The sequence below is a fragment of the Nelumbo lutea genome, chromosome 4, assembly GCF_056320005.1.
Source record: "Nelumbo lutea isolate HS-2025 chromosome 4, American lotus-T2T, whole genome shotgun sequence".
In the NCBI taxonomy this organism is placed as follows: domain Eukaryota; kingdom Viridiplantae; phylum Streptophyta; class Magnoliopsida; order Proteales; family Nelumbonaceae; genus Nelumbo; species Nelumbo lutea.
This window is the reverse complement of record NC_142687.1, coordinates 29449351-29476772: the sequence shown is the minus strand read 5'-3', so window position 1 is coordinate 29476772 and position 27422 is coordinate 29449351. Positions and strand designations below refer to the sequence as shown.

Genomic DNA, 27422 nt, shown 5'->3' with positions numbered 1-27422 from the left:
CCTTACATTTTACATGGAGCAATATTTTATTTTTCATATTTTATTTCATCTTATTGTTTTTTCTTGATATTCCTTAAAAAATGCAATTAATTACAAGAACACCCACATGATGATTTACATGTGAGACTTGTTCTCAGTTGGTAAGAAGAAGCAGCAGCAGCAGCAGCTTATCCTAAGGCTTAAGGGTCGATACCAAGCAGCAATGGAGTGATCCGTAACAAGGGTTCTAATGCACTGGGCAGAAATTTCCTGGCAAAAAGGAAGCATATTGATGTTGGGAGGCCATTATATGTACAGTTAGTTCCGTATCTGATCCGGTTCAGAAACTCGTCTGTCATATCATTCCATCCAAATTTCCCTGGGTGTGGGCCGGGCCTCGACCAATCGACCCATGTAACACTCCTGTTGGAGTTCAACTCTGGGGCTATCATATTCACCAATGTGGGCAGATAATGCTCGTCCATGTAACAAGAAGGGGTGCAGTAATTTTGGAAGACGGGGTAGTACTTCCGGTCTGCTATAATCTCAACGGCAAGGTCTCGGTGGACCTCAAACCACTGGCTTCCCTTACGCCACTCTGTAATATTCACTATGGGCCACATTAGGCGGTTGTAGCGGCCTCGGCCCACACTCCTTGGGTCATCAAATGAGTCCAGGAAGCTGACATTTGAATTGACGAGGTAATTGTAGACTGTTGTGAAGTTGAATAGTGGAATGCATGACTCAGAGAGCAAGACGAATCTCTCATTGGAGAAGTCAAGCAGGGCGTTGGCTAGAAGGCGCCTCTCAGCATCGATCATGGTTGATCTTCCCCATTCCACTGCCTGCAATACATGACAGGACGCACTCTGATGAGATTCTAACACAAATATGTATCAGAAATGAACTACTTTTGTTCACTGCATCGTCCCCTTTATAGAGTCCTCATATATAACTTTCTAATTATATAAAACTATTAGAATTTAAGCATAAGGGATAATGTAGTTAAAAAGACCAAAAACAATAATGTTTTATTAGGGGTGCAAGTTAGGCAGGCGCGGACAGTCAACCCAGGCACAACACTAAATATTATGACTAAGCCCGAGTCCAGACTGGGCCTGAGATCAAACCCAATCTTTCCAACATAGGCCCAGCCCAAACTGAAACTTAACATACTCAGGTCCTGGACCTGAGCTGGGCTCAGATTGGTCAATTGGGCTCAAGTTGGAATGTTAGGCTCAATTTACTGAAATGTTAAAACCTATTTATTATCATTAATTTAAACCTTTGAATAGAAATTTTGTATATTTCGCACAGTATGTAGGTATGTATGTATGCATGCATGCATGCATATTGTCAGGCCCGGCTCAGGTTAAATATGTTTTAGGCCCAAATCCAGCCTAAAAATTAAAAAAGCCCAGTATTTTGAGCCTAGGCCCAGCCCATATAAAAATGCAGGCAAAGTTGATATGGGACTGAGCTCGAGTTGGAATCGCCCAAGTTACACCCCTGGCTATGTTTGGTTTGAAAGAAAAGGTAGGGAAACCCATATAAGGTTTGTAAAGGTTTCCTCGAGAACGGAGCCAAGAAATTGTTATAAGAGGGGCCAAAACATAAATGAAGTATGGATGGGCCCATAAGGGGAGCAACCATTGAGATGGAGAGTGGGAAGAGGGGAAAATTTACATAGAAAACTGTATTACAGTGAGGATTTTTTGAACCATAGGGGAACTATGGCTCCCCTGGGTTTCCCTACCTTTTCTTTCCTTTCTTTACTTTTTCCTTAAAACCAAACATAACCTAAAGGTTTTAGAAAGAATTCTTTGTCAACAAGCTATTAAATGAATGTAGACACTTCTGCTTTTGTAAGACTAGTTGAATAGGATGGAGAACTGGTTAGCAAGGTTAGGTCCTTGCACTTCTGTCTCTGATGTATGTGTGCCTAAATCTTACTAGAGATTTTTCTATTTATGTCTTTGTGATGCTTGAGGATTGGCTACCCCCGTTGTGTATGTAGGGTTTCTTCTTCAAAAAATAAATAAATAAAATAAAATAAAAGAAGACTTAACCGAGTGGCAAGATAGAAGAGAGAGGAGTAAGAGATGAAAATACATGATCGAAATTTTGAGGTGGTGGTTGTTTTTTGACGTGAGAAGAAAGTAAATGTCGGTATTAAGAGTTGGATGTCTCACGAGGAGCGTAGAAGAGGTTGAAACAGCTGCAGATACAATTTTTTTTTTATTGCCATCACTTCATTTACAAATTAAAAATTAATAAATTTATTTTTGTTTTGAGTAAGACCAAAAGGTCAATAAATAAATTTCAATGAAGAATTAATGTACAGAGAACAAGTTGACCTTAAAATAAGATCTCTAAGGAATATATATAGCATAGGATTGAAATTGATGGGTCCACCATGCAAAAGGCAGCCTTCAACTCACAACTGAACTGGTCTCATGAGTCATGACAGCGATAGAGGCACTATATATGGCTAAGTATGCTCCAGTCCAGTGAACAAACAATTACCCAATAGAGAGGAGTCTCTTGTGGAATTAAAATCCTAGAATATGACCCAGCTGGAAAATCAAAAAATGTGCAAAATTACACCCTCTTCAGTTATTTTTCTAAACATAAACTGATAAAAGAAAGATATCTTAATTAATAGTGTGGTTAAAGATAGGAAAGGATGTAAAACGATTTGTAAAAATGAAAATGAAGATATGACAAAAATATCTCAATTAACATTCTTTTTGGGGTATTGCACTCTCCATAAGGTTATATTTGCTTGCATTGTAATTTCTTTTGCGCTAGTATAAATGCATGAGTGCAAATCAGAAGGATGCAAATTTTGGTTCACTTTTGCTTCAGTTTTTACTTTCTTTTGCTTTGGCTTCATTTACTTCATGTATAGCTGCATGCAAAATAAAGTCGAGCCCACATTTACACTCCCATATTTTTGCACCAGGGAAAATGAAATTGTGGTGCAAACAAATTAGGGCTAATGGGAAATTAGAGCAATGTACTTCCAAGAAAACAACCTAAAAGACTACTCTGCAACAGATTGAAGATGTATCAGACTACCAGGCGAAGATTTCTGAACTCTGAAACATCCGGATTGGTGAAGGGTATTACGTATTGAAGATAGATGATGAAGTTTAAGAAGTCGAGCCCATACCATATATATAGGTTATAGTATTAACGAGTGAAAGCAAACAAGTTGATGTGCAAGAAACAGACCTTGCTGGGGATCCTTCTTCTGTAGAAAACGGAATCCTCCGGCGTCGAATCTACAAAGCCAGGATGAGGATGCACGTATATGTTGTAAAATCCTTCATGGCCTCTGAAGAATTTCTCCCACAACAGCGCTAATGGCAATGGACCTTTCGTTAAGAACATGAAAGCAACCTTAGGTGTGAGACTGTAAGGAAATACGGTGATCCGCGGAACCATGGATGCCCTCCAAAAGAGCTCCTCGTCGTCCATACTGTGCATGAGAGATGACTTTTCCTCATTCACTGCAGCTATGCTCTCATTTTGTGTTCTGTTGGTCGGAGGAGGTAAAATTGGCAGCGACAGTGACGAGAGGGTGGCTGGTGGAGATGTTGATGGTGGGGGTGGGGGTTGCGGTGGTGATGACAATGGAGGACTAGTGGACAACAGGTTGACCTGAAAACTGAAATACAAATATTTGATGTATAAGCTAGCTATGGTTCCAAGAGACAGACCGATGACAAAGAAGAGGAAATGTAAAACATGGTATGGTTGTATGTGGGCATTCAGAAACTTGGGGAACAATGGAGGTAGATGCTGTTCATTCCTCATTGTTCTTAGTTATCACAGTCACAGATACACAGACAGACGGCTGAGAAAGCAGGGAAACAAGGAGGGTTTGGACTTTGGAGGATGAAGGGAGAGATAGCTCATAGCTTTGCTTAAATTAGCAGAGGTCACTTAAGGACGCCTTAGAACTAATTCAAGTTAACCTTGCATGTGCTGGCTCGCATCTCTCGAAGTGGACATGTGTTGTTCAAGTACATCAAAGATCTCAAGTCTATGGTACATTTTATTGAATTTATACAGTAACAGTAACAGTGAAGTAAGGAAAGTAGGTTGACAATTTGACATTGGAACTAGAAGTCTAGAACAGCCTACGGCTACAAAGATTTAATATTGATGTACCAAATTAAATCTAAGTTAACTTTCCACATTACATACACGTTCAAAGTTTGCAAGGGAGTCAATGAGACTAGGGCTACTTACACATAGTTTGGGCTGGTTCTTGGTTGCTTCACATCGCATAAACACGGACCCAACAGACCAAACACCCGTAGGTTCTACACAACAAGTGCGAAACACCAATATGAAAAGAGTAATTAAGCGTGGATTGTGGATTAATGCTAGTAACTATAAAATTTGGGTTAATTACAATGGGTGAATGGCTGAATGCTGATTTATAGCACACCAGATCTACGGTGGTTGGGCTTGGACCCAAATGCTCAAAACATTGGACAGGTAGCAATTAAAGGGCTCCCAGCCCATACATAGTCCCGTGTCCCAAGGACCAAGAAATAGGATTTTGGAAAAATAATGTCCAATTTGTAGAACAATCATCTCAATTGCAAGCTATGAACTTGCAAATTTCAATGATGTATGCTTATAGCAACCTATGGCATTTGCTTAGATCACCAGATTTGTGAGTAGTAGGCTAGTACCAACGGAAACCCTAATCGCACTTCTTAAAATATCAAGCCCAATTGGGCGGGTTGTGCTGGGTTTGGGTTGGGTTGAGTTTCAATCCAATTCATTTAACATGCCAATTCATTAATGATCCGGTTATATAAAATGAAATGGGTTGGGTTCAATTTAAACCCGTTTTAATTCAAATCTATTAATTTTATATTTATATACTTAAAACAAAAAATTAATTCCCTCTTAATAAATAAGTTGGTCATAACTTGATGGTAATAGTAGTTAGTATTTACACAAGTGATAAAGGTTCAAATCGCATTACATGCATATTAGTTTTACACAAGCAATGAAGCAATTTGACTATGTTTGGGTTTCAGATTTGACCGAACCACGTAGGTTCAAATCAGTCAAACCAACTTGAATTATCTAATTGGATTGTCTTTGAGCTAATCACATCAAAAGTGGTTGAACCGTTTAGATTTGGATCAGTCCAATCAAACCAGACTAGACCGATTTAATCAATGATGGATTGACTTGGACCAGCCCATATCAGGTTTGTGCATGGGTTTGGGACCGAATTGACTTGCCCAAAGCAGGTCAAGAAAAGTAAATCGGACCAGTCAGGAATCGGGTGGGGGTGTACAAATATGAGCTGGACCAAACGATCTAAACTGGGCAAAGCAAGCAGGAGGATTTAAGGTATTAACCCCATCCCATTTGACCCATTTCATATACGGGTCGACTCGGATTGGCATACCCTAAGTTGGGTCGGGTTCAAAATAGGACCCAAACAAACTGAACCAAGGTGATCCAGTCTGTTCATATTTAGACCAAGTTGAGTTGGTTTGGACTCGAGTCAAGTTGATTTGGATTTATATCGATTTGGGTGAAGTGTGTTGATTTGAGACAAAACTAATTTTAGTCAATGATTAATAGAAAATTAATGCATTAATTATAAATTATTTCATTCAAATGGAAAAAATTAAAAATAAATGGCTAAGAAATTAATACTTGTATCTTTAGTGGTTAACCCAATGGTTATCCACAACCCATCGCAACCCAATCCATTTAAATTGACCCAATGGGTGATCAAACCCATTTCCATCCCACCAAGTAATTGGGCGGGTTGGGTGAAAAATTGCCACCCGTACCAGCACCCCAAAGGCCAAGCACACATAGAATTAAGGATCCCAAGACAGCCAATAGAAGAAAGAACTATCTGTGAACAAAATGAGATTTTGCTTTCTCCAAGAAATTGTTTTGAGAATGGGCATTGTGACTCTAATCCAACATCCTCCCTCTTTAAGCTCAGCTTGGAAGGAGTACAAATGCAAATATGTACAGTGCAATACATACAAAATAATACAAAATATAAGGTTTTGCACTCTACATATTTGCATTTGTACTCCTTCCAAACTGAGCCTTAATGTTAAGGCCCTCTTCATTTTTGGGAAGTTATTTATTACGATAAGCATTTATTAGGAAACACTTAATTAAGTGCATTCATCTATGTTTTGTTTTTCTCAAGTAAATAAGATAATGACCATTTTAGTCCATTATTAAAAAGAGTAGTTTTGTCCCATCCATGTATTGTTATTTTCTCCCCCTCCCCCAGGTGGAAAATTTACTTATGGGTTTGGAAGATGGGTATTACTTATTCAGGTAGATTCCACATAAATCTAAAAAACAAGAATATACGTATCTTAGTCAATTAGAACTAAAATCCTATTAACCAACTCTCCTCACTCTCAAAATCTAAAAAGCAAACAGGCCCTAAATAATTTTCTCTCCGTATTGTACTATTGTTTTGTTAAGGGATACAGTAATTAAAGAAAAAAGATGTCATTTATTTCCTCATCGTTACTAGTTACTAAGCAATTAGATGTTTCAATTACAATAAGTTGGATTCGGGCCAGGTCCATGTAATACCCAAATCCAGACCCACCCTCCTATTAATTATGTTCATCGGCTCCAGGTCGTATTTGCTTCAGGCCTAGGTTTGAATTAAGTTGTTCTATAACCATACCAATAGATTTTGGACTAATCCTGTATGGTGGAATTAGCAAATAGAGAATAAAAACCTATTAAGTAATCTCACCTAAGCGCTTAAATTTTTAGGTTGAACGGTCTGTTGACATGGTATAGAGCTTGTCTGGTCAAGTGATTTAGTGTTTGGTCTTTTTTATTATAATTAATTAAATTTCAAGTGTGGATTTGTATTTTATTTATGTTTCAAATCCAACGGGCTTTCACATGAGAGAGGACATGAGAGAATAAAAATCTATTCAAGAACCTCACTTTACGGTTTAAGCTTTTAAATTGAATGGTTCTTTGAAAAGAGTACAAATACGTGCAAAATAATACAAAGAATACAAGGTTTTACACTACATATTTCTATTTTTACTCCTTCCAAAATAAAGGGATATTTGGAACTGTGGCCGTTTTTCAAAAAACTGGTGTTACGTCGGATCCACATAAGCATTTTAACAAACACCCATGTATCTCATTGGTTCATCCAATTATTAAAAAATCAGGCATGCCTTGAAAAACGGGACCCCACTGATTGGCGTTTCATGCATCGGTGAACCGTTTTCCCCAACAGTTGATTGATGTGTATCCTGCATAGTGCTTACCTGTCAGCACATACATGAAAAACAGTGATGAAAATCACCTTACCAAACAACATAGTGTTATTCACTGCCTACATGGCAGAAGTGTTTTTTTTGTGAAAAACGGGTCTTAAAAACATAGACATTTTTTCTTAAAAATCTATCCCAAAAAACACCCCCACTTCCAAACACCATATAAATCCAAGGCACCGTTATAAAAATAGAACAGATACAAATATGCACAATACCAATACCAATACATACAAAATAATACCATATACAAAATTAAGCACTCTACATATTTGTATTTGTCTTTGTAATCATCCCAAACAGAGCCTAAAATTTTCAAGGCAAGATTACATACTAAATTTCTTTTAGGTGCGTATCAAGAGAATGTCGTCCAATCAGAGCCCCAAAATATTCATACTAATGAAGTTTGTAAATCGTCGTTATTCAATGATGGGTCCCCCGCCATCAAGGGTTTTGAGATGGGTATAAAACGGACAAAGTAATCAATCTCAGACTGGAACCTGGAACCTGCTACACTTATCAGCCAGAGCCAGATATTTTACACTTTTGGTATTGTTGGACTGCATTCCCTTCAGAAATCTTTTTTGCAGCCCCTCTATTAATAGCCCTCCCCCCAATAAACCACATCCTACCAGGTGAATTTAGCATCAATCTACCGGTGGAATTCAATCCAAACTAGGATTTTCCAAGGGTGGACTGAATCATAAAAATCCCTTTATTTTTATTTATACTTTACTTTTTACAGACAGCATTTTAGTATTCAAGTTAATGTGGTCTTAATGTTTTTCCTTAAAAAATGCAAATTAATTACAAGAACATCCACGTAATGGTTTTGGTTTAAATGTGAGTTGTGAGGCTTGTTTTCAGTTGGGTTAACTCAAAACATTAAAAAAGAATAAAGAAGGTAGGCTAATTCAGAAGAATAGAAGAGGAAGCTTCAGCTTATCCTGACTCCCGAGGCTTAAACTCTCAAGGGTCAATACCAAGCAACAATGGAGTAATCCGTAACAGGGGTTCCAATGCACTGGGCAGAAATTTCCTGGCAAAAAGGAAGCATATTGATGTTGGGAGGCCATTATATGTACAGTTAGTTCCGTATCTGATCCGGTTCAGAAACTCGTCTGTCATATCATTCCATCCAAATTTCCCTGGGTGTGGGCCGGGCCTCGACCAATCGACCCATGTAACACTCCTGTTGGAGTTCAACTCCGGGGCTATCACATTCACCAATGTGGGCAGATAATGCTCGTCCATGTAACAAGAAGGGGTGCAGTAATTTTGGAAGACGGGGTAATACTTTCGGTCTGCTATAATCTCAACGGCCAGGTCTCGGTTGACCTCAAACCACTGACTCCCCTTACGCCACTCTGTAATATTCACTATGGGCCACATTAGACGGTTGTAGCGGCCTCGGCCTGCCTTCCTTGGGTCATCAAATGAGCCCAGGAAGCTGACATTTGAATTGATGAGATAATTGTAGACTGTTGTGATGTTGAATAGAGGAATGCATGATTCAGAGAGCAAGACGAATCTCTCATTTGAGAAATCAAGCAGGGCGTTGGCTAAAAGGCGCCTCTCAGCATCGATCATGGTTGATCTTCCCCATTCCACTGCCTGCAATACATGACAGGACGCACTCTGATGAGATTCAAACCCACGTTCGTATCAGAAATTAATGAACTTTTATTCTATTCAAAGTTGAAACAATCTACAAGTAGTGGATATTATATTATATTATATATGTGAACTGCATCTGGTGATAATTTGTCTCAGTAGGACACGTTGCTAGATTCATAGATCACAGAGCTTTATTAATGAAGCGCATCCCTATGTTTCGTTTGATTGAAAATAAGAGAGAAAAATACAAAATCTGAGGAAAAGTTCTTGACATCATATATGAAATTAGTTTTAAGAAAATTTCCTCTACATTCTATTTCTCACTTACTTTCTATCAAACCAAGCAAGGTATAATGGTTTGCTAAAAAGTTATCTTCTATAAGGGAAAAGATAAATAGTAACCCGTTACACTGTTGAAATGGGATGTACCCAGATTATCATCAGTCCGTTTTATAAATTGAAAAGATAACCATGTCATCAGTCTTAAAATATAACTTTCTTGAATCTATAAAGTTATTAAAATTTAAACTTAACTTAAAGGGCTGATGTAGTTAAAATGAGAGAAAAAAATATTAAAAGGAGAAAAGTTATCAAGTTTTAGAACACGAGTCATTTGGCAAGAAGTTTGTATATTGAATGAATGTAGGTACTTTTGCTTTTATAAAAACTAGCTGAATGGCACGTGCAAGAGGAGAGAGAGTGGAAATTTTGAAACGGTGATTGTACTGTCGTGAATCCAAGGCAGCAACCTTTCAGGAAGAGACTATAAGAGGTTGGGAAAGTTGCAATTACAAATTTACAATTACTACTTATTAGTAGTGAGGACTCTACGTTATTTATAAGCAAAATTGAGGATGGAGCTTTATGATATTTTTAATTAATTGTGTTTTGACTTTAATTAACAATGGCCTTTCCCTATAGTTTTGAGAGAAAAAGTGCAAATACTTCCTTTCCCTTGGCTTTTCAGCAACAAAGACATTGAAGTTACCAAAATACCATTATCATTGTTAATGCATTATCATATACAATTTAAATCTTCAACTTTACCCATCATTAATTTATTTTGTCAAATAGCTTTCAAAGAATAATTCTCCTTATTCTTTTTGGACAAAGTAAGGCAAAAAATTTAATGCATTACATAGACATTTTTTATTTGGAATGATGATGAAACGAAGGTATTTGCACATTTTTTTAAAACAATAGAGAAGGTTATTGTTAAGGTCAAAACATTGGGGAGTTTCATAGGATTGTTAGAAAATCCAAGGAGGTTTTTTTTTAATTTTCTTATTTTAAATGGAATTTAAATTGATTTTAACATTTTAATTTAATTAAGTATATCAAGTTTTATTAAATTTAAATTCCTTATGAAATTAAGTTAACTATATTAAGTTTTTATAAAACTAATAATTGTTAGATAATCTTGTATTAGTTTTATATTCATTTTAAATTGATACAGTTTTTAATTTATCTTATTCATTTTTATTAATAAAAATATTTTTATCAATAAAAATAATTATTTTTATTTATATTTTATTTAAGTAACTTACTAAATTATTTTTGAATGGAATGTAAATGGATTATAATTTTAAATGGTAATAGATTATATGCATAATAATATATCATTGAATATCTTAGTTTCAATATGATTAATCTTTACTAACAATTATAATTTAATGTAAATATATATATATATATAACAATTATATATATATAGTTAAATTGAAATGGATATACATATAGATTAAGTTAATGAATTTTGTGAAATTTGATGGAGTAATGGAGATGAGAGAGAATTAGTGGCATTTGTTATTGACGGAGAGAGTTAAAGACATAATTAATGAGGAGACATTTAATGTGTGTGTGTGTGTGAGAGAGAGAGAGAGTTAATGGCGAGTTAACGAGGCCTGTTAAAAGTTTTCAACGTGATTGGTCATTTGAGGCATTTTATTTAATTTTAAAATTCAAAAATTCAATAAAACCAAAAAAAAAGTATTTTTGAGACGAAACCAGATAGAAGATAAATGATTTTGAGAATTAACCAGAAAGGTGCCAAGATTGCCATTAATTACTGTATTTATAAATATAATATTAAATATTTAAATATATTATAATATATATTTTATGCATATGTTAGATGTTATATAATATAAAACATTATATATTAGAATTAATGTATTTAATGACAGAGCCAAAGCCCGGCCCGGGCCATGATCACCCCTAGTTCTTAGCAAGGAATATAGCACAGGTTTGACAAGTCATGAATTAATGATGGATCGGTCCCCCATGGCCCATGCGAAAGGCAGCCTTTCAACTCAATTGTTTTCAGACAAGAATTCAGGCCAGAAGGGGAAAAATCAGAAAAAGGCACCCAATAGAGAGGAGCTTCCTAATTCTTATGGAATGAAAATCGTGGAACATGACCCAATTCCAACGAAGCAAGAAGTAAAAATCAATTTTGATGCAGCTAGATATTGTTGCATAGTCCTAAATAGATACGGAACGGAATCCTCTGGGGATTCCAAAGAAGCCGAATCCATGAATCATAGATAGTATTGACAAATGAAAGCAGACAATTAATTAAGTTGATGAGCAAGAAGAAATGAAACAGACCTTGCTGGGGATCCTTCTTCTGTAGAAAACGGAATCCTCTGGCGTCGAATCTACAAAGTCAGGATGAGGATGCACGTATATGTTGTAGAATCCTTGGTGGCCTTTGAAGAATTTCTCCCACAACGGCGCTAATGGCAAATGACCTTTCGTTAAGAACATGAAAGCAACCTTAGGTGTGAGACTGTATGGGAATACTGGGATCCGCGGAACCATGGATGCCCTCCAAAAGAGCTCCTCGTCATCCATACCGTGCATGAGAGATGGCTTTTCCTGATCATTCACTGCAACGATACTCTCGTTCTGTGTTCTGTTGGTCGGAGGAGGTAAAATTGGCAGCGACAATGACGAGAGGGTCCCCGGTGGACATTTTGGAGGTAGGGTTGGTGGTTGTGATGAATGCAACGAAGGACTAGTGGACAACAACAGGTTGGCCTGTAAACTGAAATACAAATTTTTGATGTACAAACTGGCTATGGTTCCAATAGAAAGACCGATGACAAAGAAGAAGAAATGTAAAACATGGTATGGTTGTACGTGGGTATTCAGAAATTTGGGGATCAGTGGAGGTGAATGTTGTTCATTCCCCATCGTTCTGTTCGTTCCTTCGCTATCAGCCTATCACAGATACAGACAGACAAACACAGAGAAACAAGAGGAGGGTTTGAAGGATGAAGGTATATATATATATATATATATATATATATATATATATATTAGATAGCTTTGCTTAAAATAGGACTCAAGTACATGAAATCAAAGATGTAAAGTCTATGGTTTTATTGAATCTGCTAAGCAGTACATGAAGAACGTTCAAAGTTTGGAAGAAGGGAGCACATGGAACGGAATGATTTTTGGATTGATTGCGTCACATCGCATTAACTCGGAGTCTATATCCGTAGATCCTACACAACCACAACCAGTGCGAAACGCCAAACCCAAAACCCACCGCCACCGGAATTTAAACCGATACAGGACTTAAAAAAGCGTTGATTGTGGATTAATGCCAGTGAAGTACTATAAAATATTTTTGCAATTGGATGGATATGAGAACAACCTAGCACTGATTTGTAGCCCAGCATATCTGTGGTGGGTGGGCTCCCGGCCCATCTATAGTCCTGTGCCCCAAGAGGCCAAGACATAAGAATTAGGGTTTTGGAAAATAATTTCCAAACTATAGAACAATGAACAATCATCTCCATTGCTAGTGCTGCCAATGGGTCGAGCCTATCTCATCAAACCAATTATAATGGTTCTGATTTCATGGTTTTATTCCGATTAATAATTCGGTTAGTTTCCATTCTTATCTGTCCTGAACCAATTATTTTGTTTTAATGTTTTTATAATTTTTATTATATTTTATGTTTAAAATGATAAATTTGATAGGAAATAAATGATATATGTTGCTGCCCGGAATGGGCTAAGGGCAACAATGTCAATTTACTTCCGAGGTGAGGGCTGGTTGAAGAGTCCGAGGGCTGAAAGAGTCAAGAGCCTATAAATCCAACCTATGAAGGAAGAAACACATAAGAGGCCCGGGTGTCATCCCAAGGGCGGAGACTCCGACGGTCAAGTTAGCAAGGGCACGATAAGCAAGGCAGAACGAGGCCTGAATGCAAGGGCTCAAAGAAAGTCACTAGAAAAGGAAGGTAGAGAGTTGAGAGAAGTAAATGCCAAGATAAATTACCTAGGGAATGATGCCATTTATTTATTGCACCTGCCTAGAGTTAGTTATAGGAAGATGGCTAGGATACACTTTCACTTGTGCTGCACATCACCATCTAAGGATGCCATGTGTCCTCATTCCATTGGGCCTGTATAAATAATTTAATATTTTCTATCATTTTTATTAAGATTATATTATCAAATTTTAAATTTTGAATTATTATTATTATTATTATTTAAATAAACAAATATAATTTCCAGTATAATCTAAGCTATTGAAATGGTTTTGAGTCTATGATTTTGACCCAATTAATAATCGGTTTGAAAGTAGTTCAATTGAACCAAACCCAACTCCAACCGATTGACAGTCCTATCCATTGCACGCTATGAAGTTGCAATAAGGTATACTCAGCTAGCAAGTAGTAGCAACGTATGGCGTTTGCTTAGATGAGCAGCTTTGTGGCTGTGGGTGATGGGCTAGTATCATAGGAATCTAATGTTTAAAAAAGGGATCTAAACTCAAGACCTGTTGAGAAATTATAGCATTAGTAGAGGTCACAAGGTACCATAACGAGGCACTTAGACCCAGAATTAAAAAATAAAAATAATAATGTAGGTAACCTTAACAAAACACAAAACCCTAATCACACTGCTTAAATCTAAGGGAGCTGAGCTTTGTTTACTTAAGACTCTTTCTTCTGCAAATATGCGCGAGTACGTTGCTTCAGACCTTGTCTGATCGCCCAACACAAACAAATTCTTCTTTTCCCCTTATAGGAAAAAGGTTATTGTCCTTTTCATTTACCATAACACACAGACTGGACAAACACAGTAACTGGAATACTGGATGCATGTCAAGGGTTCAACACTTCAACTAGTTCTTGTTGTTTTCAACTAAAAAGTCTTCCAAAAGTGGAGAAGAATTCTGCCAACCCCACTTACTAGATGGGAGTGGTGATGGAAAGTGGAAACACTCTTTTTAGGCCAAAATCAGTTGAGTATTATTATTCTAATAGCTGAGTCTGTGGGTTGTGCTCAATCTGGTACAACGGCAATAATCTCACTCTTGAGCAAGCATAGATTTATTTGGTAACCATGCTGGATACTTGTAATATGAAACTGATTTTTTATTCAAGAAACCTTCAGAAATTAATGAATCCATTGGCACAAACTAAAAATGATTTTGATGGTGTTTCATTCATCAAATACTTGGTGTCAGTTCAGCGCCAAATAGGCATTTACTTTTTTGTTTGGTTAAGCTTTTTATTAGGAAAACGTTTTTCTTGAGTTATGTGAGAGCAAGCCATCCGTTACATTTTATCAATAAAACGTTTTTACCGGATTAATGAAAGCCATGAGTTGGGAGAAAACGTTATTTATATATTTCCCCTAACGGTAACGCATATCTTTTTACTGTTTATCACATGTGGCAGTTAATGACACCAAACTGTCCAAAAATCCTAATAAATATTTCTCAACAATTCTCTCATTTGAAAAAAAAAAAAAAAAGAGTACCATACAAAATGATCATTAAATATACTACAATAGAACTAGACATCCCCAAAATTATAAACTTCAAAAGGCGAGGTTTTAAAAGGATCCGATAGGAACCCTTATGACGTCCAGTTTCAAGGTTGATGGTCTTAGTGTCTAATTCAAACAGACAATTCGTTTTAACAAAAGAATTAAAAATTAAAAAAAAAATAAAAAAGCAGTTAAAAACCATTGTCTAGGTCGATGGTTTGACTGCCTAGATTAATGGTTTACTGAACAAATTAATGGTTTTAGCCTAAAAGCGATTTTGGGGTAAAACAGAACTGGTCAGGTGATTGGGTCCCGGTTTTTCCAGACCAATCTAGTTTTGAAAACACTGGTTCAAGGTTTTATATATCATCACTCTCTCCTCTGGATCTCTCAATATTTTTTTCTTTCTTTTCCTTTCTCTTTCTTTTTCAAGCAAAATAAAAAATAAAAAAAAAATCTTATCAGTGAGAAGATCCAAGATTAACCCTTCTTTTGTTTTCAAATTTATCTTAGTTAATTAACCTCCTCCTGTCTGGCCTGATTCGCGGTAGCATACAACTTAGACAATCAGATGTGAATTGGCCATCCTAGGAATATGTGTACTCCAAGCAAGTTTGACCTCATTCCATACTGAATTGGACCAGTACAGATTTAATGGTCTAAAGTATTTATTGGATCGGACCTGGTCCATCTATAATATATTATATTGGATCTGGATTGGATGGGGAATGAACTAGTATCCGATCCATTGATAGAAAATAAGGATATAGGTGTCAATGGACCAGGTTTAGGTTAAAACCAATTTATTATTTGAACAGATGGGATGGTTCATACATTAAATTAGACTAATCCAAAATGATTCAAAGTATTCATAACACTATATTCCCTCCATTTCTAGTTAGAGGGGAATTAATATTAAATTATTAATATCATGGCCGATACGAATTGCTTGCTTGTGTTTGGGAATTGGGGGTGAAATTCCCGCCGTGATGGTAGGAATGACCAACGACTATAAGGATTGTACATTTTAGCATCCGTGTACGTGTACGGAGTATGGAGACTATATTAAACAAATTGACTTCCCCTTTTATTAAAGAGTAAAATTAAAATAAGGTAAAACTAAAATCTTCTTTCGCTCAGAGATCTACGTTCTGCAAATTTTAATCAGAAACAATAATACCAAGCAACTATAACGTTGGAGCTAATTTTGGTATTCCAGCAAAGTAAACTTAATTTGGTCTTTGGCTATTTGGGAAAAAAAAAGAATTAAGCTGGATGTTTTTTTTTTCAAACAGCCAAAGCTTTCCCATTTCAGCTGGGTATTAATCCATTTCAGCTGGATGATGAAGTCATTTCCGGCAAATGGAAACAACTTAGTCAAAACTGAATATTCTTCGTTACAACACAGGGTTTGAGTCCCATCAAATATACTGACCAATTCAAAGGTACTAAATTCATTGCTTGAGTCACACCAAAAAATATTAATAATAATAGAAAAAATCATTGCTTGAGATTGGAAATTAAGATCAGAATCTGGTCAAAACGAAAAGAAGCTGCCAAAAAACTTAACGTGGAAAAAGTGATCAAAACGAAGATCAACACTCTATTTGGATTTTAAAATCATTTTTGTGATGTTTAGTAGGTTTATGCATTTTTTCTAAAAAAACAAAAAAAAAAACGTCTAAAATTTACAAAAAACATTTTTTTTATATATCTTAAATGAATTCTATTAATGGTTTATCGAACTCATTGATCAAACAATAATTTATGTCAATAATGATATTTTTTTCTTAATGCTTGATAATTTACATAAATAAAATAATCAAATAATTATATTAGTGTTTAGTGAATGCTAATTGAAAATTTTGATTTACATATTATATGCATCTTAGAAGTTCCAATGGACCTTATGTATTTTAACTAAAATTATAAGTTTCTTTAAGTTATTAATTAATAATTTAGTCCACAATAAAACATATATATTGATTATTTGAAAAAATAAAATTTATTATCTATATAGAAAATCTTATATAAGTAACAATTTACCCAATATTGTTGATTGGAATGTATCTCTTTATTCTTTTTTGTAAGCAATCTTCATATAAAGAATTAAAGTATGCATTTCTTATTTGTTTATACCTTATTCATACTCATTTAAACCTTAGATTTAATTTTATTGATGTATTTATAGAATTTCAAAGAATTTTCCTCATTTATCCAAGCATATTCATATCTATCCACCATTCCATACATATCCAGAGTGTATCACAGTATACTATAAAAAAAAATGCGCATCCACACTCAGTCTTACAGATACAATGCACAATAAGAATATTTTGAGCCTTGGACAGGGAATATAATCACTTCTTTCACATATCAAATAGAATGCATGTTCAGATCATCCTCTTGCAAATGGCACACAGACTAAAAATTCAAAAATGCAAGCTGTTGGTGTTGGTTATAATATTGCTCACATGTATTTATTCTTTGCTTAATTAGGTGTCACATAAACATGCACCAGGAGAAGTATGGCATACAAGAGAATGTATTTATTAGCTTAAAAGCGCTTTTTTTTTTTCTTTTCTCTTCTGGGCAACGTGAGACTCTAGCGAAAAGTTGAAAACAAGAGGTATTAGTTTCAAAGCTGCTTTTGAAAGCAAGAAGAGGTCAGGAATATTTAAATTCACGGCATGCCGATCAAATCTTTAGGCTGTGTTTGGTTTGAGTACAAATTTATTTGTACTAGTATAAATGCATAAGAGTGCAAATAAAAAAAAATGCAAATTCTCATTTAATTCTATTTTGGGTTTTACTTTATTTTGCTCTATGTCTTAATTTACTTCATTTGTACTGTAATAAAACAAAATAAACTAAAATTTGAAATAAAAATAGGTCAAATTTTACATACACTCAAATTATTTGTGGTGCCATAGTTTTGCGACAGTTAACCGATTATTTTCAGTTTTTTGTTAAATCGGTTTGGTTATTTCGGTTTTTGGAATTAAAATTTTAGTTAACCAAATTAATCATTTTTTTATTATATACAATATATAATATATTATATATTATATATTTTTATATTAATATATAAATATACTGAAATTTGATTTCATAATATATATTTTATAATATATAATAAAGTATATATTATTAAAATTTGGTTTTAACCGAAATAATTGAAAACCAAACCAAAAATTTTGGTTTTGATTCAGTTTTATTTTTTTAAATTTTGATTTATTCCATTCGATTTTAAACCGAATAAACCAAATACTCACCCCTGGTCTAGGCCCATAAGAGGTGCAAGTACCCACTTATGCACTAAACTGAACTATGAGCCTACTTTGTTCCAACTATATGATGAAAATGAAAATGTAGAGTCCGGATCACCCGCCAAGAAAGCATGTGCCAACTCTCTATCAATAATATCATCTCACACTGCACATCTCATATATAACGAGTCCAACATCTATGGTGGATCCCAGTTTCATAGTAAGATGTGCGGTGTTAGATCAAATTAATTGTTGAAACGTATTTTATTAGTAGATCTCAACTCGCTAGGAAATGTAGCTGGCCGGGATCCAACTCCAGCCAAAGCTGAATCCACTTTGGCTAAATAGAAGCACATGGTCCAAGGTGAGAACGTCACAAGGGAGTTAAATCCATGGAAACCAATTGATGATGAAACAGCACAAGCTTTCAGGTATAGATGCTTTAGATCGAGGGGCTGTCCTCTTCTTTCCTGTTGCTGATGGAAAAGCCAGAATGGAAATGTGTATAACCTGTCATATATATATCTCGATCGGCACAGATGAAAAGCATCATCTGTTTTAGAAAACCTGCTCAAAGGTGGATTGGCACATTCGATGATAAATGGCAAGAAGTAAACATATTCCAAGGAACTACTGATTTGTCAAAAATTTCTTGCAACGAAGGGTACATGATGATTCACAGAGTCCCAATTTTGAGTAATAAACGTGCAACAAATAAATCTAAAGTCAAAATAAAAATGTTCAAGTGTTTTGTAAAACAGAAGACAATTTAATATTTGATAAACAATGAACTGTCACCACAAGAAACTTGTGCCAACAATATTGGTTAATAGGATTAACCATCATTTGTTTAGGACTTATGTTTTCAATTAGGGCTTCTATGGGATGGAATCATATGGGATGGGGCTATATGGGTATTTTGTTTTATAATGTATATTTAAATATTTAAGTTTGATTCTGAACCTAACGAATCATAAATGCCTAAAATCAGATATTCAAACTCAATTTAATTAATAAAAAAGAAGTAATTAGAAAAGATATGTTTAGTCATAGAACAATTTTTTAACTATCAAATAAAGGTTCCATAGTACAGTAGAAAATATAAGAAGTGAATTTACATGTAATCACTGGCTGAAAATGAGATTTCGAAGGGGACCCTTTAGATTTAGGACTCCAATGCCCTCATGCCAAATAGATGTTGGAGAAGATACATTACATTAGTAGAAATGAGTGTGAAAAGATAAACAACAGATAAACATTTCAGCCAAAAAGCTTCCCCTAAGTTTGTGTTAAAATGGGTTTGTCAATAATAATAACAACAGATAAACAATTCAGCCAAATAACAGAAAATACAAATAGCAATCACCACACAATAGTACACCATAATTTTTACGTGGAAAACCTCAAAATTGGAAAAAAAAAATCCACGGGACCTATGGTCCATAAAAGATTTCCACTAATTTAGAAATTAATGGGTACAACAATCTTTTTTAGTAGATTCAACAAAAACGAATATTTGGATCTCACCAAGTTGCTATAAATATGAAACTAAGAAGAAAAGAAGAAACAACCGATCTAAACTGAAGTGAGATTCTTGATTCTTTGAACAATACTTAATCACCTCGAGAATGAAGTTGAAAACCCATCCAAACTTGGCCTTGAATGAAATAGAAACCAGCTCTTTCTTCTCTTATTCACAAAATTCAAAACCTAGAAAAATCCTCAGTTCCCTCTATTTTTATTTTCTCTTCTTCACTTCGGTGGTTACGAATGTTAGCTAAACCAAAAAGGTGGAAGCCAACAATACAACTCCTTTTTGGGAGCATGAAAAGGTGGGGTGGGCCCTCATATGGGCTAGACCCACACCCAATAATTCTCTCTCTCCAACTCATATGGGGGGCTTCACCAAGCCTGCAACTTCTTTTCAAAACTCAAACTTGTCTCTAGGCAAGGACTTTGTTAACATATCTGCATCATTTTCATTAGTATGGATCTTTTCAATATTTAACAAATTTATATCCAACACATCCCGAATCCAGTGGTACCTTACATCAATGTGTTTGGATCTTGAGTGGAAAGTTGAATTTTTAGAAAGATGGATAACACTCTAATTATCACAATAAAGAATATATCTTTTATGCTTCATGCCTAATTCTTGTAAGAACTTCTTCAACCATAGGATCTCCTTACATGCTTCATGTCTAGTGTACCCATGATCAACCATAAAGGAGTCAAATTTATTGTACCGGTGCCTTGGTGCTTGTTTCAACCTATACAAGCTTTTCTTTAACCTGCACACCAAATGTTATTTGCCTTTTTCTTTGAATCCCTCCAGTTGCTCCATATAAATTTTTCTTCCAAATCATCATGAAAGAAGGCAATCGTCACATTAAATTGTTCAACTTCCAAATTTAGACTTGTAACTAGTACAAGTACAACTTGAAAAGAAGACATTCTCACCACAGGAGAAAATACCTCTTCAAAGTCGACACCCATTTTCTGACTAAAACCCTTCACAACCAACATTGCCTTGTATTTTAGTTGTGAGCCACCCTCATCAGATTTCAATTTGAAAACACATCTATTTTTGAGTGCCCTTTTCCCCTTTGGTAATTTCACCAAGTCATAGGTGTGATTTTTATCTAAAGATTTTAATTCCTCTTGCATTGCTTTAATCCATTCATCTTTCTTGTCATGTGACATAGAATCTTGATAAGTCCTTAGCTCTCCCCCATCTGTCAACAACACATACTCATGTGGAGGATACCTAGTGGAAGGTTTTCTCTCTCTAGTGGATCTTCTAGGCTGAACTCGTGGTGAAGAGGCTCGAGGTACCTGTTCATTCTATACTTCCTCTGTGTTTTCATTTATAAGAATTCATCACTAACTACATCATCCTATTCCCCGTGATCACTATCAACTTGTTTCTTAATTTTTTATATATCTTCAATTGTTTGATCCTCAAAAAATACATCTTTATTTCTGATCACTTTCTTATTTATTGGATCTCATAACCTGTACCTAAACTCTTCATGCCCATAGTCTAAGAAAATGCACTATTTAGCCTTGTCATCAAATTTGGATTTTTCATCTCTAGGAATATAAACAAATGCCTTACATTTGAACACTTTCAAATGACTATGTTATATGACTTTCCCTGTCCAAACTCTCTCTTTTTATCAATATTTTGAAAAATTTTATTGATTAAAATGCTTTAGGATACAACAAGAAGTTGCAAAAGAAATCAACGTACTAAGCTGACCTATTACAGAATTAGAAATGTGCCCAAAACATATATGTTCTTTGAACCCCTTACTTTACTAAGCTATCTGTTAAACTGTTGACAGATATCCTTACCCATCCCACCTGAATTGACAAGTTCCTTGACATCCATTTAAATCTTCTAAAATCATTCTTCAACTGCCATGTCACCACTTCCCCTTTCTGTAACCATTTTATCATAGTTTTTGAGTCTCTCTCGATGATCAATCTATTAATCCCCAAATCTTTAGCCTTCTCAACCCCATATGCTTCATCTAAAAACTCTACCCTTGCCACATCACCCACTTCCACAGGACCAGAGTACAAGACAATAATGAAACCATTTTCGTCTCTAATGCCCCCCCCCAATACCTGAAAGACTTGGGTTATCCACACAACTCCCATAAAATTTAGCTTTTTCTAACCATCTATTGGAGGGGATGAAGTCTCAACAAATTGTCGTTTTGTAGATGATGGAGCAATAATAAGTCCCCAAACCTTGAAAGTCTTTGATAAGGTGACTATGGGCCGGGCTTTTCACTTATGATAAGGGTTATAGCTTAAGCTCAGGCCTGAAACATAAGCCCTAGCCTATGTCTATACGGGCCCGAGTCGGGCCTGATTTCGGGCCAATGTCACTTACATATAAAACATTACATATCTATATATTAAATGACATAACATGCATATAAACTTATTTTATACATTATATAATACAAAATATTACATATAATATAAATTATACATGTCATGTTATAATAATATATATATATAATGTAAAATATCATGTATACATATGTATATATTATACACCAAATGTGTAAGTTTAAATATATGTGGGTCGGGCTTGAAGTATTAAGCCCAAGCCCAGCCCTAAAATTTACGGGCCTGATGTGGGCCTAGGCTCAGGCCAGGCCTGAACACAAAACCTAGGCCCAAGCCCAGAATTTCTGAGCCGAGCTTGTGCAAGCCGGGTCGAGCCAAGCTGAAATGATCACCCCTAGTCTTTGACCTTAAAGGCTGAAAATAGCTTCAAACTTTTTACCAATGTGCCACCCTCAATGTTATTGTTTCAACTAAAGCTTCCTTGCATTTTTCTTTACTTTCAAATATTCTATTATTTCTTTCCTTCTAGATGGTCCAAAGTATTACTTCTCTAGTACACCTCCAAAGAATCCTTCCCCTCCTTGTCTTACCACTGATACCATTAGGGTTGAATAAGCCTTCCGCCCTATTAGGAGAAGACCACTTGCACCCAAAAAGGGAAGTAAATCAGTTTCAAATAAAACTAACAGAAGGGCAAGATATAAGAAGGTGGAAAACAGTCTCACCACTTAATTTACACAGGACACACCAATTAGGGGAGAAGCACCAATTTGGTCTTATCCTTTGAAGTACATCAAAGGCATTAATACAACCATGAAAAAGTTCCCGACAAAAAGCACTGATTTTAGGGGAAATAGTAGGGCACCAAATTTCTTTGATTGGAAAATGAAGAGAAGATTGTGTGGCAACCATCAAGTGTATAAAAAAGGATTTACAAGAAAAAGACCCTTCGGAATTAAAACCTCAAATTCTAGAATCTAACCCACCTTCCCCCAAGAAAACTGAATCCAACAATCCTAATAGTTCAAACACTGCAAGAAGTTCAGACTCTCTAAGGTTCCTACTAAATCCAAAGTTCCCATTCAACCCTGGAAGGTGAGATTGTTGACGTAGGAAATTTGAAACGGGCTTACCTTTGAACCTGGGCAGATCACAAAGAAAAGGAAATTTCTCACCTAAAGGAATATCCCTGATGGCCTTCCGAGGAGCAACCAAGTTATCCCTATGGAGACATCCAACATCCCATCCGTTGCTCAACATGCCATGAATGCTTGTAACCTCTCTATGCCGTAATTTTTCATTTTCATTTGGAAACTTCCAAAGCCATTTGCTAACCAAAACTTGATTTTTCAATCTAACATTCCCTAATCCCAAACCCCCTTCCTATTTTAATTTCCTCACCTTTTCCCATCTAACCAAATGATTCTTCTTTTTTTCCCCAACTCCCAGAGAAAATCCCTAATGATTTTTTCAATTTTCCTCACTGTCCCTTGTGGCATCCTAAACACCGACATGTAGTACACTGGGAGGTTTGCTAAAATGGATTTAATTAGGGTTATTCCCCCCCCCCCCCGATGAGATATAGTTCCTTTTCCATGCCACCAAACTTTTCTCTATCATTTCCACTACCAGAGACCAAAAACTAGCAGATTTAGGGTTATCTCCAAGGGGTAAACCCAAGTATTTCATTGGCCACTCACCTTTCTCTAGAGTATTTCCATTCAAATGAACTGAAAGGGAAAGATTGATGAGATCAATTGCAATTCTCATAGCCTCACCCCAAAAGAATTTGGGTAACTTAGCATGAGAGATGATGCATCTAATTCTATCAGTAATTGTTCTATTCATTCTCTCTGCTACTCCATTGTGTTGAGAAGTCTTAGGAACACTTTTCTCAAGTCTAATACCATGAATCCTTAAATATTCTTCAAAAGGACCCCTATATTCACCATTATTATTAACTTAGATGCATTTCAAAATTTTCCCTATTTCTCTTTCAACTTTTACATGAAAATACTAAAAAACATATAATGCTTGATCCTTAGATTTCAAGGCAAAAGTCCACACTTTTCTAGAGTGGTCATCTGTGAATGTCATAACCACCAAGTGATCTATCTTTCATATAACAAACATTAGTGTGAACTAAATCTAAAACATGAGACTTTGTAGATTGAGGAAATTTAAGAAATACAATTCTACTCTATTTGTTAGCTAAGCAATGTACACAAGTTTCAAGAGGCATACTTTTCACATCGAAAATAAGATTTTCTCTATAAAGTATCTAAAGCCCTGTTTCACTCCAATGTCCAAGCCTCCGGTGCCAAAGCTCAATAGATGAATCATGAACTACATTCTCCTCTCATTTGCTCAACTTTGCTTATATCACATAAAGGGTATTGTGCTTCTTTCTCTTTGCCACAATGAGTGAGCCCCAATTGAGCTTCCATTTTCCATCACTAAAAGTGTTTGCAACCGGTATGTCTAACATGTTTAAGTAGAACCACAATGAGTGAACCCCAATTGAGCTTCCTGCCAATGGAAATGTCTAACAATTTTCAAAATTAATTTGCAACCGGTATTGCTATCTAGACAAATATCTCCCATACCAATAATCTTGGATGCACCAGCATTCCCCATACGAACATGTCCAAAATCACTTACAGTATAAAATGTGAAAATTTCACAATGGGGAGTAACATAAAAGGAAGCACCCGAATCTATAACACAATCACTGTATGGGCATGCAAAGTTGACATAGTTATCATCACAAACAATAATGACATCACCCTTGGCTGCAACTGTTGTAGTATCTCTTTCTTCTTTCTTGCCTTCACCTTTTTCCTTTGGCTTGTTCTCTTTTCCAAATCCTACATTCATTCTTGTAATGTCCTGGTTTATTACAATGATGACAAATAATATTTTTCTTGGACTTGAATCTTCCTCTAAAATTTTCATATTTGTTACAGGGACCTCTACTCTTACTTTTTTAGTTCTTCCATATCTTTCTTTCTTTTTTGTCACAAGAGCTTGAGATTTTGAGTAAGTTTCTTGTTCTTTCCTCCTGGACTCTTTATTCAACAAGGCATCTTGATTGTGTCCATGGTTTTTGCCATTAGGGGTTGAGTTACTGACTGAAACCATCAAGATTTCTCAACTATTAAGCAAGGAACTAGGTAATAACAAGGTATACACTTCATCATCCAAATTCAATTTCATAGTAGTCAATTAATTTATCAAAGCTTGAAATAAACATATTACTCTCATCTTTATATCTCAAGTGTGCAAATTTTTCTAATCAAGGCAGTCTTATTTAAACCCATTTTCCTTTCATACATAGACTCTAATTTTTTCCATATAACATCAACCCTATTTTCTTGTGCAACATGGTGAAAAATACTATGGTTCGATCCATTGTCGAATTTGGCCTATAGTTTTCCTATGCATAATTCCCCATTCATCACTTGACCTATCACTTGGCTTTGCTTCATCACCTCTTATTGTAGATACAATTATTTGTAATAAAGAATATCCTCCATTCTGGGTTTTCAAATGGCATAGTTCGATGTGGTCAATTTTATCATAACACCTGAGGATTCTTCCATTTATATCAACACAAATAATTAATTTAAGCCAATCAACTCTTATACCACTATTGGTAAAGATACACTACAGTAGTAGAAATGAGTATGAAAAGCAATCCTAGGGCAAAAGGAAATTTTCCCCTAAGTTTGTGTATTAAAATGAATTTATCAACAATAATGACAATAGATAAGCAATTCAGCCAAGTAACAGAAAATATAAATAACAACCACCACACAATAGCACGCTAGAATTTTTATGTGAAAAACCCCAAAATTGGGGGAAAACCATAGGAACTATATGGTCTGTAAAAGTCTTCCACTAATTTAGAAATTAATGAATACAACAATCCTCTCTAATAGAAAATAAAGTCTTACAGATATCAAGGAAATAATCCTTAGCTCGCAAGTGCAACATTAACATCACCAAATGTAAGGTGGATTCAACAAAAACAAAGGTTTGAATATTAACAAGTTGCAGTAAATATGAAACTGAGAAGAAAAGAAGAGATAACCAATCTGAAATGGAATGAGATTCTTGACTCCTTGAACAACACTAAATCACATAAAAAACATGCTTGAAAACACATCCAAACTTGACCTTGAATGAAATAGAAACTAGATCTTTCTTCTCTTCTTCACAAAACACAAAACTTAAAAAAACCCTCGGTTCCCTCTGTTTTTCTTCTCTTTTCTTTACTTGGATGGTTAAGAATGTTAGCTAAACCAAAAAGGTGGAAGCCTTTTTGGCTTACACGATACAGCTCCTTTTTGGGAGCATGAAAAGATGGGGTGGGCCCCTCATATGGACTGGACCCACACCCAACAATAGATTGGCTGCAAGTACAAATATTAATTAGGATAGGGGAAGGATGATATTAAAGAAATTGAATAACTAAAGAATGAAGATGAAGAAATACAAAATCATAAACCATTTATTTACTAGAAGGATGGATCAAATGATCCATAAGATTTCATTTCATGATAGAAATCACTTTTCATTTTTCATTCCTTACCTTTTCTAATTTCTGAATGTATACTTCCTTAAGTTTCTTAACAGGGTATTTTAATTTGGTAGTTAGTATAGTGTTTTAGCATCTGTAGATATGATCCTCTTTAAATTTCAAAGGATCTGGTGACGGTTTTCTGTATACGGAACTAGATTATATATATCAAATGAAGGTTGCTTGTAGAGTTACTAATTTTATTTATGGGAAAGAATCTGTACATTCAATTATTTGTTAGCATGTTGTATATTAATTGGCTCGACGAGTATTGAAGTGTCAAGAGGAGATTGTGGAGCTAATATATAATCAAGACCAAGATTAAGTGATGTAACTATAATATAGAAATACATCACCATACCATATGAACAACTTACTTTAGACTTTGGAGTGCTAATAATTCACAAATCTTCTCACCTGATCTTCATTGCAGATTCATATATAGTCAATCAAACTAGTGTCCGCAATTCGAATGCACTCGAACATTAGTGATTTAGCCCCACTTCTTCTCATATGCTCCCACATTGGATCAACAACCCTCTTTTCTTTGCCAATCCAACTCTTCTTACAATCAACCAAACTCCTACCAAACTCTGGCGCTAGCAGGAGATACAACCTCTTCAACTACTGCGGGCATCACATGATTACCTGTATTCTCCAAATTCTCAACCAAACGCTTAATAGAGATTGTTGAGGTGATGTCAGTCCCACCAACCGACCCACCAAAATAGTCTTTAAGCTGTAAAAACCATTTTTCACCACATGAATTTACAAACCATCAAAAAATGCATCTCCAATTCAGTGGATTGATATGCAGATTAAATCCTAACCAATTTATATGGGCTGTAGACCATAAGCTGCAGATAATTTTTTGACATTCTCATCATAACTCTCTCATAAGCAGTAGTATCTCAGAGCATTTGAAATTTTCATCTTTATCAATCATCTAAACATTGACAATAAAATAAACAATTTCAAATTTTA

The 27422-nt window shown here is 35.3% G+C and overlaps 2 protein-coding genes across 2 annotated transcripts; both read right to left on the bottom strand.

Moving 5' to 3' along the window:
• Positions 1 to 179: 179 nt before the first annotated feature.
• LOC148854892 (glycosyltransferase BC10-like) lies at positions 180 to 3801 on the bottom strand. The gene is made up of 2 exons (XM_088984865.1): positions 3217 to 3801; positions 180 to 824 (listed from the first exon to the last, which is right to left on the bottom strand). The coding sequence occupies exons 1-2, from the start codon at positions 3799 to 3801 to the stop codon at positions 180 to 182; spliced, it is 1230 nt and encodes a 409-aa protein (XP_088840991.1).
• A 4241-nt stretch (positions 3802 to 8042) lies between these two features.
• Positions 8043 to 12129, bottom strand: LOC148854891 (glycosyltransferase BC10-like). The gene is made up of 2 exons (XM_088941283.1): positions 11535 to 12129; positions 8043 to 8921 (listed from the first exon to the last, which is right to left on the bottom strand). The coding sequence occupies exons 1-2, from the start codon at positions 12120 to 12122 to the stop codon at positions 8277 to 8279; spliced, it is 1233 nt and encodes a 410-aa protein (XP_088797409.1). The 5' UTR covers positions 12123 to 12129; the 3' UTR covers positions 8043 to 8276.
• Positions 12130 to 27422: the final 15293 nt, after the last annotated feature.

Coding starts and splice junctions, on each gene's coding strand:
- LOC148854891 (XM_088941283.1), bottom strand. CDS start 12,122: ATGGGGAATGAACAACATTCACCTCCACTGATCCCCAAATTTCTGAAT. Junction 8,922..11,534: donor GAAGAAGGATCCCCAGCAAG/GTCTGTTTCATT, acceptor CATGTATTGCAG/GCAGTGGAATGGGGAAGATC.
- LOC148854892 (XM_088984865.1), bottom strand. CDS start 3,801: ATGAGGAATGAACAGCATCTACCTCCATTGTTCCCCAAGTTTCTGAAT. Junction 825..3,216: donor GAAGAAGGATCCCCAGCAAG/GTCTGTTTCTTG, acceptor CATGTATTGCAG/GCAGTGGAATGGGGAAGATC.